Here is a 16,025-nt window from a genome sequence, read left to right as displayed (position 1 = left end):
AGGATTGAGTAAGTTGAGTATCCCTGCAATGTGACTTGATAAAAAACATGAAAAGCATGGAAACCATGGAAATCATGGAAATCACAAGTCCAAGCACAGCACCAGCCAATCACTCGCTATGGTCCTGTGTTCACGTATAGAAATCCAAGAGCTCGGACCCGCCTGTCTCGGTCGAACATCTCTCTCCACCAACATCTCTCCCCCATAGTCAAACATGCGCTTTCTACACATCATCTTTAGCGCTTTGTCGCTCCTGGCGTCCGTCAATGCCTCCTCTTCGACCGATATCCTCGTCTGGCCCGTGGGGTCAGCGCAACCCTCCGTCCTCGCGCGCGTCACTTATGACCCAGCCACGATGAAATCCAACCTGCTCTCATATACCCCTCCACAGACGCAAGACGATGGGTTGGTGCGCGTCGGTCTCTATACGTCAACACCGACAAGCAACAAGCAATGGGTGGGCAGTCTCGTGTCGGCCTCCTCTTTCAGCGGCAATGAGCAACCAACGATCCGCCTGCACCTCGGTCCCGCCAATGAGGTCTACCATGTCTCTCTAGGTGCTTCATCTGCTACCCAAGACCCTGCTACTGGTGCTCAGGTTGATCTTGTTGCGAATGAGCTTGGAGCACAACCGCACTTGAACCGACCTGTGGTTGTCAACCCTGACGGCGGAAACGCTGAGGAACCGGAGGAGAAGTCTCTTTTACAAAGGTGAGTGTGGATGAGCCAGTGAATTTCTTTCGTAACATGCTAATGGCTGGATATCTAGATACTGGTGGCTTCTGCCCATTATCTTCTTCCTCACGATGTCTGGCGGCGGCGGCGGCGAAGGACAGTCATAATCGTCGGGTTCGGCTTTTTTTAATACAACCCGTGAATGATAGAAATAGTACTTATAGACACATCTGCATTTTCGGGCTTTTTCTCGCTGGTTACGGTAGCTGTTAGCTCGCATATCGTCTCACTGGCCTAGATGAGTAGACTAGGCCGTAGAGTCGTGCGCGACCCTGACCTTGATCAACCCTAGTATGTTTCGACCCGATTCTTTTTCTGTGTTGTTTTTTTTTAAAAACAAAATACCGATTCTTTTGCTAAGGTCAACTCAGCCATGATGACAGATACACATAATGCGTGGCCTACGGCTATCTTGGCCGATGAGTTGACATCGGGTGACTGATCCGACTCTCCTCAGTGTATAACCTTCAATGCCAACACCTCGGTCAAATCTGCATCTTATCTACAGCCCTCTCTCAAAGAACAAGCCTACAATCGAACCATTATTCAAATGACAATCACCTCGAGTGAAAGAGTTTTCCAAGGCATCTCGCATGTCAAGGGCGATGCATCAGGAAAGCTCATAGCAAGCGACCTGGAGTTGAGCTTCTGGGGTGGTGTAAACCCCAATACCAGCGAGATCATTGATCGCCACCATCCATTGAGTGGGCAATATCTTCAAGACAATATCCTCGCGATTCCCGGTGGTCGCGGCTCTTGCACCGGTAGCTCGGTCATGTTGGAGCTGCTTCTCAAAGACAAAGGACCCAAAGCCATGATATTTGAACGACAGGAAGACATTCTGGTTCTTGGTGTTATTGTTGCCGAAGAGATCTTTGCAAAGACCATCCCGGTTGTGATGTTGGATCCAAAAGACTTCCACGAAATCCTCCAATTCAATGGCTCGGATATCTACATCAGCAACGACCAGGTCTCGGTCAGCCCTCATATCCGGACTAGTGATACATCGAGCCTGGTTAGGTCTTCTACTAAGGTTGAGCTGTCGTGTATTGATAGGGCTCTTTTGAGTGGCGAGTATGGCGATGCTTCCCGCGCAGCAATGAACATTGTTTTACGGATGGCAGGCTTATTAGGAGTGAGTGAATTGATGGACATCACCCAGGTCCACGTTGATGGATGTGGCTACACTGGGCCAGGCTGTCTTCTCTTTGCAGAAAGTTTACGAGATCGGGGAGGCAAGGTTCGGGTTCCAACATCTTTGAATTCTATCTCGATAGACAAGAATCTGCTCCAAGTCCAAGGAGCTAGTCCGGAATTTGCTGCTGCTGCTGGTAGGCTCGCAGACGCCTATATTGATATGGGGGCGCGTTCAACTTTTACATGTGCGCCATATCAACTTGACAGCGCTCCAAAGTTTGGGGATCAAGTTGCCTGGGCTGAATCGAATGCTGTGGTCTATGCAAACAGCGTACTTGGAGCGAGAACTATGAAATATCCTGATTTCCTCGATATCTGTATTGCCCTGACTGGCCGCGCCCCGAAAGGAGGACCACACATACAAATCAACAGAATGGCATCGATCATCGTGAATGTGGAGGGCCTTGAGAACGTGACCATTGACGATTCATTCTACCCTCTTCTCGGATACCATGTGGGAAGTTTAGCTCCAAGCCAAATCCCTGTGATAGTTGGTATCCAATCCCAGTTCCCATCCAAGGATGATCTGAAGGCCTTAGGGGCGGCTTTTGCGACTGTATCAAGTGCGCCTATGTTTCACATTCTGGGTGTCACCCCCGAAGCAGTGGACCTTGGGGCTGTCATTGCCAAAGATGTTGACTTACGATCCGTTAGAGTAGAAGTCAGGGATCTGATCGGGTGCTGGGATGAACTGAATAGTGCATCGAAAGATCAACCAGTTGGCCTGGTATCCCTCGGAAATCCTCACTTCTCGCTCGATGAAATTCAAATCCTCAACAGTCTTTGCCGGGGTCGCCACAAGAACCCAGATATTGCTATTATGGTGACTTGCAGTCGAGCCACATATAATTCAGCTTACATGGCCGGGTTGCTTGATGAACTGCAGGGATTTGGGGTTCAGTTTGTCACGGATACCTGCTGGTGTATGATCACCAACCCAACCATTCCCCGTTCCAAGAGCGCCATTATGACCAACTCGGGAAAATACGCCCATTATGGCCCTGGACTCACTGGCAAGAGTTTCTATTTTGGAGATCTTGCCAGATGTGTTGGCGCTGCCTGTGGGGATCGTGATATAGAAAGTCGACCACAATGGTTAGAGAAATCGGGTCAATGAGAGTAGATATAGTCTGGATATGGGGTACTTGAAATATTCTAGTAGATGCCCTGGAATATCCTTATATATTTGAGGCTCCTATCTATTATAAGGGATAATTCTACATCTTCATGCATAAAAACAGGCGCAACTGACAACTGACAGGCACCAAATTCGTGCTGGTGCCTGGTCAAACAGGCCATCCTCTATAAATTAGAAGCTAGTGTTACCTAACTTGACTTAACTTATAAGTTAACGGTCATCTTCAAAACACACCTCTAATATGAAGTAAAATATGAGGTCAAGTATAATACTGAAAATGCGCCAATCCTAACGCTAATGTTATACATCCACTATTATATGGGGAGGCGTGTGTTTTTAACATGACCCTAAGTTAACTTAGCAAACTCGCAATCATTCAGGCAACCTTTAACAATCCTTCACCCTTTAACCTGCAACCGCTGACAACGTCCTCCATTCTGCTCGCCAGGGCTCTATAATTCTCCGCTGACCGCATTCGAGCTCCACAACTCATCATGTTTCGTCTGCCCGCTGAGTTGATCCAGCTCATACTCTGGCATTGCGCTACTCCTGCCTATTTCCAAGCAGCTTTTACAAATCGCAGGTTTTTCAACATCGCTATCAGTAGTCGAGATGTTATCCTACACCATCTACACGAGACCCCTGGGCGTGACTTGGAGCATCTGCAACTACGGACAACAGAGCTGTTTCGCATCTTGATGAAGCGATCTTGGGCGCAGCTATATGGCGCTGAATTCCACGCAGATTGCACAATCTATCAATTTCAGCATGTGCTGGATACCCGAGCATCAACATTAGACGGTTCCTCCGTGCACGGGGAGGCGCTGCTTGTAATGAAAGACAGCAGTACCGTATACCTGGTTCGCGCCACTGACAAGGTCTTATTGCATAAGCGTGAGTTCAAATGTCCTGGAAAAGACATTGGGGATGTTGAAATCCTTCGCACCGCCTTGGATCACCAGGATGGAATTTATGTGCTGCATCGATTCAAGCCATTTCTGGACCAAGAACTCGACCTTGGCCATCCATTTGTCAAGCATGCCCTGCAGTCTCATTCCAAGGGGAACATCTTTATGGCTCACTACGAATTGAATTCTTCGCTTGTTCGCATGTGTGCTTTCCCCGACCGTCATGACTACAGACCTCTTGCTCTGTCTGCCACCCCCGGTAGATTTGCTATCTCCTGGCAGCACACATCAAATCCCCATGACCACTCTGTCGAGCTTTACACCTGGCTTGATGATGAAAGTGACGAGGGGGAGGATGAAAGTGACGAGGGGGAGGATGAAAGCGACGAAGAGATAATCAAGCAACGCCTAGAAGCTGTGGATGTCAATGACCGCACCAGCCCAAAGAAAGCAAGCAATATTCAATATGCCTCTTATGCAGCCAATACTCTTGCCAGCTCCTATGGAAATGACCCAGATTGTGATCCATTTCAAGGCGGAGGGCCCGTGGTAAAATTGGCTTTCAACGATCGAGAGCGCCAATTGCTCTACCACTACCGGGCTCAGACTCTTTACGGATCTTTCCAACAACTTCCTTATCTGCAAAATGTGAGGCCGACAAAACTACCGAACGAGAATGAATGCCTCGTGCCCTATTCAGAATCTCTTTCGCTGCGATTCTCTATTGGGATTCCGTTCTTTGCTACCCACGAAATCCACGATCAATCTCCGGGAGCAACCTGTCGCTGGCAATATCTTGCCCTTGGCATTGCTACTCATCGAGTTGAAAAATGGACAGTGGCATGTCTTTTGAGGTCTGAAGCCTACCCTCGAGCCCAGCGTTGCAATCATATCTTCAATCTTGACCGCGGAAGGCGTTTTGATCTGTGGGAGGTTATGGCGCAACTTGAGGGATATGAGGAATTGACTACCTCACAAGGATCTTGTGTGGCTGCTTCACCTCTCGGATCTCGGATCGCCGTCGCTAATTGGAAAACACTCCGTGTCTGGGCACTGGAACCGAATGAAGTGCTTGGAGGAAACACCACCGGCTATTATTCACCATCGTGGGTGTCGGACTCGGGTGCTATTAAGCTACAACCTGTTGTTATTCAGTTGGACGCCGTCTGCTCCGAGTTGAAATTCACAGATAGAGAAGACGAGCTGATTGCGATAACTGACCGCGGGCTGATATACTTGGACATCGCCCCCAATGGTCAAGGTCTGCGACTCGTCAACACACAGGGACTTTGTCAGTCTCTACGGACTTTTGATATTTCGTCTTAGCTCATACATCGTCATACTCTTCGCTTTTGAACTTGAGCGTTCCTTAGCATTTAGCGATGACCGCTGTGCTAGCATAGCATAGTATGTATGCTAGATAGGGGTCAAAGAACAAAGGGTGACTGTCGAGTTCTCGCAATTCGAATATCATACCCTATTATGGGAAGCTGGACATTATCCCAGGCCCAAATGTCATAATTTCCTATTTACAATGGTTAAACGAAACATTCGAAAATCTTTTATTTCTAGTCCCCAGCCTATTCAAAAGGGACAACTTATTGCATCAGGACAAAATGACGAGTTCGTGATTGTGAATGTCCTCGAGCAACTAAATCAGTCTCGCGCTTTATGACACTCGTTTATTGAACGTATGCTGATATTTGGTGAGCACTATAACAAGGATATGTTTCTTTTTTTCCCTCCAATCCTTGAATCCCAAAAATTAACCCGGACACCAAAAAAAAAATGCATGGACAAGACAATCATCGTGAACTGTATGGCATTGGTAAAAATGAATCGTGAAAAGGCCATGGCTCTGAGCATGCAAGGCAGAATAGGGGTATCCCAGTTTCATAATCATGGCTTGTTGAACAAAGCAGAAGGGGGAGATTCAGTATCCTATGAGTTGCTGTGGTCCATTTCTGAGACGAGCCATTCAAGCACGCTTTCATAGCAGAGCGAAAATTGACTAAGGTTCTGTACCATGCTTGGCCGTTGTCTCCGGAAGTCCTCCACGGTCTTTTCAATTAGATCGGTACTGTGGTCTCGAATCCAATCCGAGGAAATGGTAGGGTTTTGGTCCAGACCTCCGCCATTTTTGGCTTGCATAAGTTGCCGTTTCATCATATCCAGCACACTATCAACCGTGCAAAATGTTCCTGTGCGTCCACAGCCCGCACTGCAATGAACGAGAATGGGCCGCTGACCTTTCGGTTCTGACTCCTGGCTGCTAAACCCAGTGTTGCTTGTGGCACGAATGACTTTGTTGCACTGCTCGATCAGATTGAGAAGATGGATTGGCTGAGACGTTGTTCCGAAATCAGGCCAGTAAGGGTACTGGAGCTGGGTGATATCTCGGAGTGGTTGGAAAGGGAATGACGTGTGAGCGACGCTGAAATGCCGCACAATAATGACGGGGTTTTCGTTTGTACCATTAGGCTTTTCGGCAGATGCATTGGAGTCGGGAATCGTTGAGTTGACTGGCTGGCCATTGGATTCAATGTGAATGTGCTTTTCCGAATATGCTTTGACCTCGAATGGCCCATAACTGCCAGATTCCCAGTACCGGTCGCATTTCACCTGTCCTCGCTCAATTTCAGCTGTGAGAGAAACGAGTAGTCTGACGTCCTGTTCCCAAACTACGCGCCAAAAGTCCTATTTTTCATAAGTTACATGCCGATAAGCAATGAGAACGGTGATACTTACACTGAATGTGTCAGGAACGGGAGCCTGTGTAGCGATGTATCGTCGGTTGCTGTATTCGGCTTGAATGTGATTTGCGTTGATATAGTCACAGGCGCCAGATGGAATCCCTTCGAGTCTGACGCGGGAATGATCGAATGGGTAAATGTCGTTGTAACGGTTCTTTGTGCCTTTCTCAATTCCTGCAACGCGATATTTCTTGGATCCACCAGTGGCCTCTGCCGTGGATCCTTCATAGGTCAAGGCTTGTTTCATGCGCTCCAGTTCCGTTTTCTCAAGGCCCAAAAACCTTTTGGAGACAATGTGCCCTTGGTCCTTGGTATCTGAAGCATCCCGTAACCAGGGAGGAAGTGACTGTCGTTTTTTATCGGTCATACCATCGGGCTGTTTCACGGGAATCTGTCCAACTCCACCGAGAAGATCCATATTTTGTCGAATGTTTGAGAAAAAGGGGTTAATGGCGGAAGATGATTCTGGTAGGGCACACCCACCAACAACAGGAGCAACAGACTGTAGATTGATGCTCATTGGCGTACGGCGTTTGGTGGATGGTCCTGTCGTGTTTGATTGTGACCGCTGAATCAAATGCGGGTACTTGGTCGACAATCCCTGGAATCCATTTTGTAGTATTAACCCATCGCCTTTCCAGTCTTCTGCTTGAAATTTGTTGAGAACGTGCAAGAGTGGCGCTGCATCCTTTGACTCGGCGGCGGCAGAGTCGTAGACAATGATTACATTGCATTTTCTCCATTGAGCAAACTTTTGCTTATCAGTGTCATCCGTGAAAGTGCCTTCCAGCTTTTGAGTGTCAAATGAGCGACGTTTGAGTAGCGTAGTCGGGATGCATAGGTTCAGTGATCCTTGGATATTGGCTTGTTTATAATGGGCAAATGGGCGGACATCAAATAACATGACGTTGGATTGCGATGATCCAAGGAGATCGGCACAGCGTTCGGGAGAGACCCAAGGGAATGCAGTCAGAGGGACACCTTGGGGGAGTTGTCAGTATGGAATCGGTCACGTCGACGATAAACAATAGAAAAACGAGGTTCTATGGGAAAAAAACGCAACTAAAGAGATATCATACCTTGTGGTTGTGGCGGTACTGGACTTGTGCCAGCTCCTATCCCATTTCCGCTTAGGTGAGGAGTTGATGGCTTGGACCAAGACGGTCTTCCGTGGGGATCGCCATTGGAAACAGATTCATGGAAGGCTGATTCACGGCGTCTCCGGTTGGCTTCGGGCTCGGTCTTCAACATGTTCGCCAATCCGGTTGATACAGAGTCCTTGGAATATACTTGCATTTTGGAACTTGGGAGAGACTGAGCGTGCGGTGACGCACCCCAGCTCTTTGGTCCTGGATCAAACGACTGTGAGTTTGAAGTCGGCGCCGCCATACCAAAATAGTTGGAACTCGGTTGTTCCGAGCTATTGGGTGACATTCCAGGGCGGAAGGACTGCATAGCACCATCACGATGACTGCCTTGGCTACTCTGCACCCAAGGGGAGGAGGGCGAGCGTCCTGGGCCTGTCATGGCCAAGAAGCTAGCTCCCACAGCTCCAGATCCCAACACACTCTCACACGGTCAACTCGAGTCTGAAATTGCACCAAGTCAATCGTCCACGAGACCGGTAGAATTAAGATGCTAAAGACTTGGGTGATACTGAGTTGCAATCCAAAAGCTCAGAAAGATGACAAAAGACAGAGAACGGAAAGGAGGGGCAATAAGAAGCGATAGACCAGGGTCCAGCCGGTAGAAGGCCAAGGTGGGGGATGAACAGGTCTGATATCAGAGCACCCGTGTCATTGCTGAATAATAAAAACCAGCCCTGGAGCTGGGGGGAGGAAATGGGCGAAAGAAGAAATTTGGGGCTTCGAGAAGAAAGGTATGACGTTGTTGTGTGGGGATCACGGGTTCTCGGTTCTGACGTCGTGGCGTGACCAAGATCTAAGATCGAGATATAAAGATGGGAGTATACGGTCAAAGGTAGAGATGGAATTTCAAGATATGTAGGAAATATGTATGAGACTTCGGAATATATACTGGAATATAAATACAGACACACATGTCAACCTCCCTTCACGTCGATCATCTGAAGCGCTCTAGCCGTGACCTGTATCAGGCTGAGTAAGCACCGGTGTCGGGCAATGTGCAGAGTACAGGATTTGCATTGACTTTTGTAGGTTCGACTTCATAGTGATCTCACCTTTTCAGTGGTGATCGCTCCACTTATGCAAGTTCCACGTCAAAATGATAAGCAGAAGACAAGACAGTCTCCAGAGGGAGAGCAGCATGGTCTTGACAAGTGGTGCTACATGCACTCCGTACAAGTATGAGCTTGGGGAAAGTCGATTTCCAAGGCTGGACTCCATCTCGGTGTATACCAGCTGTGGAGGCAATGCAGATTGCAGTTGTATCTCGTTAGTCGCCACATTACACTGTCATGCAATAAACTCATGTGCCTGGTGAGATCATGGTCTGTCGTGTTTTGATCGCGCTAGATAACACCGCAACTCAGTACTTGAAGTCAACCTTGGGAGCCTCATATTCTTCCGTCGGGTTCGCCCTTGAATCGTGCTACTCGCTTCTGCTCCCACTGGTCAAGGTCTTTGGCCATGAGTCGCTAAAGATGCAGTTAGCATACAGTTTATGGTTTTCATATTTAGAGATACATACGTAATATTCTTCCTTCTCATCGCCTACAATCCTTCGCCTCGGATTGCGTTTGATGGCGGCCTCTTCTCCATCAGGACCTTTCAGTCCAAGGTCAAATGCCTCCTCCTTGCTCAACTGCTTGACCTTGCGGTCATAACGCTCATAACGTAGGGCAGCAGCAGGTGTCAATGCAAAAGACCCTGCTACAATCACAGAAATAAATGGAAGTCCGAAGAGAATAAAAGGGTGTCGTGCTAGTCGTGCGCGGTACAATGCACCGATGCGTTCACCAAGTGATGATGATTCTGTAGCAGCCCGCCGGAATGTTTTAGATTGGAAGGTAGGCATTGTGGTATGTGGAATCAATTGACCTCAAGCGACAAAAGATGTATAGACGAAGGGATTCATTGACGATCAAACCATGCTGAATAGCAAACGATAGGAGCGGGTCGGACAATGTATAATCCGGAGTACCGGAATGAATTGTTTAGGAAGAGCTTCTCAAGTCTTTGCACTCACTGACATCTACCTCCTCTCAATTGTTCGACTGTTCTACTCGACATAAAAGCTGGGCCCACCAAAAGCTCTGTCTTTTATGTTTGAAGCTTGAGAACTACCCACCGCATTCCGTGTTTCTCTTCGGCCGGTCTCGCAGTGATTCAAGTGCGCGACCTTTATTTTTCTTGTGAGCACGTCCTGACTTGACTGCTATTGTCGCAGAAGCTGACACAGCAATCAGTCAAGCATAGTTCTACCTTCGATACTGCCGTTGACAGCTTTCTCGCTCGACGTTTCCATCATGGCCTCCAGTGGCAGCTCGTTGTTCGGAGGGGGTGGTGGCCTTGGAGCCGCAACATCACAGCCAAACAGTCTTTTCTCCGGCAATAAGCCTGCAGCAAGTCCATTTTCAGGGCTAGGTTCGACATCTACCCAAAGCGCACAGCCGCAGTCTTTGTTCGGGGGCCAATCCCAGACCCAGCAACAACCCACTCAGTCTTCGTTTATGGGGCAGACCCAGCAACCTGCTCAATCCTCTCTCCTGGGACAAACTCAACAACCTAGTACTACGCAAACTCAAGGACAGCCACTTGCGTCCACGCAGCCGGCCTTCTTCAACAGTCTTTTGGAGCGTGGCAAGAAGCGACCATTGTCATCATTTGGCCAAAATAACAACTTCGAAGACGTGCCTAGTCTTCAGTTGGGTCTTGACGACATCCGCCGAAAGGCCCGCGAGCTAGGATCAACGGGGCAAAAGGATGCTCCAACTGGCGCTAATAGCAAGGCGTGAGTTTTAATTTCTGTTCACCTTTGTCTTGAAATGGCTTAACTAACTTTTGCATACCACTGAACAGCCATTATCTTCTTGCAGCTTCCGGTATCTCCCCTGGTCGAGCATTGCGCGACCTCAAATCTCTTGATCCCCAGGCATCTCTCGCGAGCCCAGGGAAAGAACCGGATAACTTTGATCCAGACAACCAAAGATTTTTGCGGAATATCCAGCAACGCGGTCGTCAGGTTATGATCAACGAAAGCCTTGCGAGGGCCCATAGGGACTTTGATTCGTTTTTGGAAGAGAAACTCGACATGGACTGGGAGGAGCAGCGTCATAATATCTTCCATCATTTCGGACTCGGCTCGAACGATGAATCTGGGGAATTTAAATCCACCACAAGGGGCGCATTTGGTCGTACGGCAAGACAGTCTAAACAACCTGGTGGCCCAGGTAATGGACCCTCGGCCGCATCTCGTCGAAGCGTATTCGGGCGCTCCGGTCTTGAAAAGTCGGTCATTGGGACACCTGGGGCCGGACTGGCAAGTCGTCAAATATTTGAAGACCAGAGCGAGCGAAGTGAAGGTAGTCTACACCAGTCACCCGATCTCAGATTTCATCGCGAGAAGATGGGACAGTATGCCGAGAAGGTTCAGCAACTCAACCTTGCGAGACTACAAAAGAAGTGCTATCCAATTCTTGATGAGTTTGCGACAGTTGAGATGCGCACCGGCGGTGATGTAAGCTCACCCCCCATACGCGGTCACACATCAAGGTTAAATGTTCTGCTAATGATATTCTAGATTCCTCCACAACTTTTCGCTGCATACCAGGCCTTGATAGGAATCGTCCATGAGAAGCCAAATATTGTCAGCCCATCGGAGCCAGGAGCGGTCAAAGAAAGACAGTATGCTGACGACTATCTTGATGAATCGCCCAAGTCCCGCAAAGCCATCAATCTCAAGAAGCAAATTCTTGAAGGTTCAAGGACCTTCCTTGAAAAAACTTTCTTTGACGAAGTGGAAATTGCCATCGCCAAAAATCCTCGGGAGGCACAACTGGGCGGAATCCCGACTGTGATCAACAAAATCCGTGCTTTCATTCGACTTCGAGCTGCAAGAAAGGATCTCGCTCCGGATGGAACCGAACTGCAGATGGTGAACCAAGACTACTGCTGGATTCTAATCTTTTACCTTCTGCGGTGCGGGTTTATTACTGAAGCGGCTGAATACGTGAGCCAGGACAGCGGTTTCCGCTCTTTGGATCACAAATTTGTGACCTACATGACAACCTATGCACAAAACAGACGACTTCCCCGGGAACTGCAGACTAAAATCAATGGCGAGTTCCAACAGCGCTCACGGAATGCACCCGAAAACACTGTTGACCCTTACCGAATGGCATGCTACAAGATTATTGGCCGTTGCGATATCTCGCGCCGTCGTCTGGACGGTGTCAATCAGAGTGTGGAGGACTGGATGTGGCTACAGTTTAGCCTTGCTAGAGAAGATGATCGTGCCGAAGAGGTTGCAAGCGACGTTTTCGGCTTGGAAGACATACAGGCTGACATCCAAGAAATCGGTCAGCGAGTCTTCACCAAGGGTCAGGAAGGACCTGGTGGCTATGGAACTTACTTCCTCCTCCAGATTTTGGGAGGAATGTTCGAACAAGCCGTGCATTACCTCGGGACTTATGCACCGGTTACGGCTGTCCATTTTGCCGTTGCCCTGTCTTACTATGGTCTTTTGCGGGTATCCGACTTTTACACCTCTGGCGAAGAAATCTGTAAGCATCACCTCACCAATTCATATATGCCACCTGGTTTCTGGGTCATGCTAATTCTGTCCTACAGTAACCTTTACGGTGAAACAATATCCTCAAATCAATTTCGGATATCTCTTGACTCAATACACACGAGAGTTCCGCACTGGATTTGTTGAAGCAGCAATCGATTACTTCACCCTGATCTGTTTCAATGCAGACCTCCCAGGTGCCCTTGGCAAGTCGCAGGCATCAGTATGCCACGAAGCCTTGCGCGAGTTCATCTTAGAAACTAGAGACTTTGCCAGATTACTCGGTGATATTCGTGCTGACGGTACCCGGCTCAAGGGAGCAATCGAGCAACGTCTCGATTTAATCAAGATCGACGATCAACAAGAATTCTTGAAGACCATCACAATTCAAGCTGCCGCCGTAGCAGACGACAAGGGATTAATCACTGATGCTGTTCTTTTATACCACCTGGCTGAGAATTATGACCGGGTCATCGACATCATAAACCGTGCGATGTCAGATGCAATTGCGGTTGATTTGGGCACGGTCGTGCCGAGATTGCAACCCCTGCGCCCCCGTGTTGACCAGGGTGAGCCTGATTTAATCGACGCTGGAAGCAGCCTCAGCTTGACCGCTGTGGATGATCCCGCCGTGCTTGCCAAGAACATGATTAGTCTCTACAACTCCAACAACATGTACTTTGGAAAGATCCGACAAGTCAACCGCGATGCTTGTGGATTGCTACTGCTCATGATTGAGGCAAAGACCCAGGTTGAAGCTGGCCGATGGGCCCCTGCACTTGATGTAAGCTTTCTTTCCTCTTTGTCCCCAACGCCATTTGAGTTACTAACGAAAAAAATGTAGGCAATCAACATTTTGAATATTCTTCCTTTACAAGCGCGTGGCGCAGTGCCTGTGATTCGAGCTGCTGCTCAGTCTTTCGCATCTTTGCCCCCAATCATCTCACGCAACATCGGGCATGTCATCATGTGGAGTATTACCTGCATTGGCCATGAACGCCAAAAGCAAACCTCCGGGGCCTACGAAAACGAAGTGCGCCAGGGATTGGCGGACACTCTGCTTGTCATGGCCAAAGATCTCATGGTCTTTTCGGGCATGGTCAAGTATAAGCTGCCACCCCGAGTGTATGAGACTCTGGCTCGTGCTGGAGCGGAGATCGGAGCATACTAAACGTGTACAATTTGATGTCCTTTTGCTGAATTGCCTTGATACGATGAATGTAAGGGAACTACTGGATGAGACAGTTTCATGAGATTGAGGTGTATAAACGTGTAGAAATGTAGCAATGTAGAGATGTAAATATATCTTGACGGAACATCCATCGGGCAGTAAACTTAAAAGCGGACGGAGCATGTGTTCCGCCAAGCTTCCGAGGGAATCTTCCCATGCTCCGATCCTATAGCTCCCCGTCTTTCACCCGAGGCCTTTGTGCTCAATCGAAATGGCTGTTTGGTCATAGCCGGGTACGAAATTTTGCGTTCTGCCTCCCACTTCCCCAGAATGGACCATGTCTCGAACGCGTCTGGCTCGAACGTAGACACGTCCGGCAGCGAAGCGGGGTCCCCGCGCAATGGCTTTGTACAGGTAGAGGACGTGTTGAGACCAGACAGAGGGGTCGGGCTGGTCCATCCCGAAGCACAAAAATATGTGTTGGAAGAAGACCGGCCGCAACCCGAAGCCACACCAATCAATCTATTCGGCGCTCTCAACAAGCAGGCTTTACGCGGTGACGAAAGTGATTCGAGCCAGTTTCATGCAACTACCGATTTGAACGATGTCAATAGCAGCAACGCGACTACACATTCAAATGTGAAGACAACACCCAGCCTGTTCAACAATCCCCCGAACCTAGCGCGAATCCGAAAGGTCTTGTTCGAGTGCAACGACCCGATAGAGATCAGTCTGGAGGAGTTTGAGACATATTGGCCCTTTATTGACAATGTTTGGGTTAAGCAAAGGTCAAACGCCAGCAAGGAGGGCCATTGCACTACAGACTATTACATGTGCCGTTTACGACGTCCAACCCACCGCACATCGGAAACTCGGCCACTCCCAGAAGGCAAACGACCTCGAAAAAAGCGTGTGCGCGAGGGGGGATTTGTAATTTTCAGATCAAAGTTGTACGCTTCGAGGGCGCGTACTCGACCGTCACTATCGCGAGAACTCCAGGAAGCTGCAGCATTCACTCGCACGACCTGGATTATATTGACCGGGTGAAGCGGAACTCGGGTTTAATGGAATATGCGCGAAAAGAATGCGTGAAAGGGTATCTTCCATCTTCTATTTACACCAAATTTCAAGAAGAGCCAGATAAGCTGTGTGAGGCTGGAGGACGGTTCTTCACTGTGACAGATGTCCGCAACATCTCTGCTAAATGGCGCATTCAAAACCCAGAGGTTAACCTTGTTCCACATGAGGGCTACGAATACCAAAAGGGACACGGAATTATCAAGACCCAAAGCACTGATGGGGTTAATGAAGTTCCGTCGCAACCAAAACCACTTCCATCGATCTCATCATCTTCATTACCCCCCGACACGCTATCATTTCCTCAATTCTCACTGGACTTTTTGCAGCCATATCTGCCCCAAACCTCCGAGCGAAGAGAGTTCCCTCATGTCACATTGTCCTATGCATCGTCAATGGACTCCAAAATTTCGCTTCAACCAGGAATGCAAACGGTGCTATCTGGCCCTGAGGCCAAACTGATGACCCATTACCTGAGATCCCGACATGATGCCATTCTTGTCGGAGTAGGCACAGTTCTCGCAGACAATCCCGGTTTGAACTGCCGCCTCGAGGGCGCTGGTGGGTTTGGAGGTCTGGGTCGAATGTGGCAGCCCAGGCCAGTGATTATTGATCCCATGGGTCGATGGCCTGTACATCCCGAATGTCGAATGTTGCGTACCGCTGTGGATGGTAAAGGTAAAGCCCCATGGGTCGTTGTATCCCCAGGGGCTCAGATCAATCCTCAGACGTTAATGATGCTCAAGGGCTACGGCGGCGATTTTCTTCGCATTGTAGAGTTTAACCAACACTGGAGGTTACGCTGGGAAGCTATATTCCGTGCTCTTGCATCTGAGGGCGTCAAAAGTGTTATGATTGAAGGCGGCGGAACCGTCTTGAGTGAACTATTGAACCCCGAGTATACCAGCTTCATCGACTCGATCGTCGTGACCGTTGCCCCCACTTACCTTGGACGCGGTGGAGTGAATGTCAGTCCAGATTCCAAGCAAGACCCGGGAGGTGCACCAAATGCTGCACTCAATCCAAGAGAGGTCAAATGGATGCCCTTAGGGCAAAATGTCATCATGTGCGGCAAGATTCGACCCAGTGCGCACCCAGAAGAAGCACAAAGAGACTGAAATAATCCATTGTTCATATCTGGCTCGTTTGCATTATGGCCCTTCATATAAAAGTAATCCAGAGGAAGTCAGAGATGAATCCCATGAATTAATGCAAGTGTAAATTCGGGGGGCCGGGGAGAATGCCGCATTATTTACTTATTGACGGTTTGGGCTTGGCACTTTTTTTTTCTTTCGCGCGTCGGCCTAACCTTTCACAGCTCCCCATACATTCCT

At 48.8% G+C, this 16,025-nt stretch overlaps 7 protein-coding genes across 7 annotated transcripts; 5 read left to right on the top strand and 2 right to left on the bottom strand.

Annotated features, from left to right (window-relative positions):
- Window positions 1–214: 214 nt before the first annotated feature.
- Window positions 215–842, top strand: N7511_002845 (uncharacterized protein; the record flags this gene model as incomplete). The annotated part of the gene is made up of 2 exons (XM_057125270.1): window positions 215–711; window positions 770–842. The coding sequence occupies 2 exons, from the start codon at window positions 215–217 to the stop codon at window positions 840–842; spliced, it is 570 nt and encodes a 189-aa protein (XP_056987429.1).
- A 443-nt stretch (window positions 843–1,285) lies between these two features.
- Window positions 1,286–3,049, top strand: N7511_002844 (aconitase family protein; the record flags this gene model as incomplete). The annotated part of the gene is made up of 1 exon (XM_057125269.1): window positions 1,286–3,049. One exon carries the CDS (start codon window positions 1,286–1,288, stop codon window positions 3,047–3,049), a length of 1,764 nt encoding a protein of 587 aa, XP_056987428.1.
- Window positions 3,050–3,564: 515 nt separating this feature from the next.
- On the top strand, window positions 3,565–5,304 carry N7511_002843 (F-box domain protein; the record flags this gene model as incomplete). Its single annotated transcript, XM_057125268.1, has 1 exon — window positions 3,565–5,304. One exon carries the CDS (start codon window positions 3,565–3,567, stop codon window positions 5,302–5,304), a length of 1,740 nt encoding a protein of 579 aa, XP_056987427.1.
- Window positions 5,305–5,919: 615 nt separating this feature from the next.
- Window positions 5,920–8,258, bottom strand: ptpA (uncharacterized protein; the record flags this gene model as incomplete). Its single annotated transcript, XM_057125267.1, has 3 exons — window positions 5,920–6,675; window positions 6,727–7,712; window positions 7,811–8,258. The coding sequence occupies 3 exons, from the start codon at window positions 8,256–8,258 to the stop codon at window positions 5,920–5,922; spliced, it is 2,190 nt and encodes a 729-aa protein (XP_056987426.1).
- A 1,009-nt stretch (window positions 8,259–9,267) lies between these two features.
- Window positions 9,268–9,728, bottom strand: N7511_002841 (cytochrome c oxidase assembly protein COX16; the record flags this gene model as incomplete). Its single annotated transcript, XM_057125266.1, has 2 exons — window positions 9,268–9,348; window positions 9,402–9,728. The coding sequence occupies 2 exons, from the start codon at window positions 9,726–9,728 to the stop codon at window positions 9,268–9,270; spliced, it is 408 nt and encodes a 135-aa protein (XP_056987425.1).
- A 451-nt stretch (window positions 9,729–10,179) lies between these two features.
- On the top strand, window positions 10,180–13,614 carry nic96 (linker nucleoporin NIC96; the record flags this gene model as incomplete). The annotated part of the gene is made up of 5 exons (XM_057125265.1): window positions 10,180–10,664; window positions 10,733–11,390; window positions 11,454–12,435; window positions 12,503–13,227; window positions 13,288–13,614. The coding sequence occupies 5 exons, from the start codon at window positions 10,180–10,182 to the stop codon at window positions 13,612–13,614; spliced, it is 3,177 nt and encodes a 1,058-aa protein (XP_056987424.1).
- Window positions 13,615–13,944: 330 nt separating this feature from the next.
- Window positions 13,945–15,809, top strand: N7511_002839 (RibD family protein; the record flags this gene model as incomplete). Its single annotated transcript, XM_057125264.1, is given in 2 exon segments — window positions 13,945–14,544; window positions 14,556–15,809. 2 exon segments carry the CDS (start codon window positions 13,945–13,947, stop codon window positions 15,807–15,809), a joined length of 1,854 nt encoding a protein of 617 aa, XP_056987423.1.
- Between the last annotated feature and the right edge of the window lie 216 nt (window positions 15,810–16,025).

This window comes from Penicillium nucicola (genome assembly GCF_028828085.1).
Source record: "Penicillium nucicola strain IBT 29836 chromosome Unknown utg000002l, whole genome shotgun sequence".
NCBI lineage: Eukaryota > Fungi > Ascomycota > Eurotiomycetes > Eurotiales > Aspergillaceae > Penicillium > Penicillium nucicola.
This window is presented reverse-complemented; position numbering and strand designations above follow the sequence as displayed.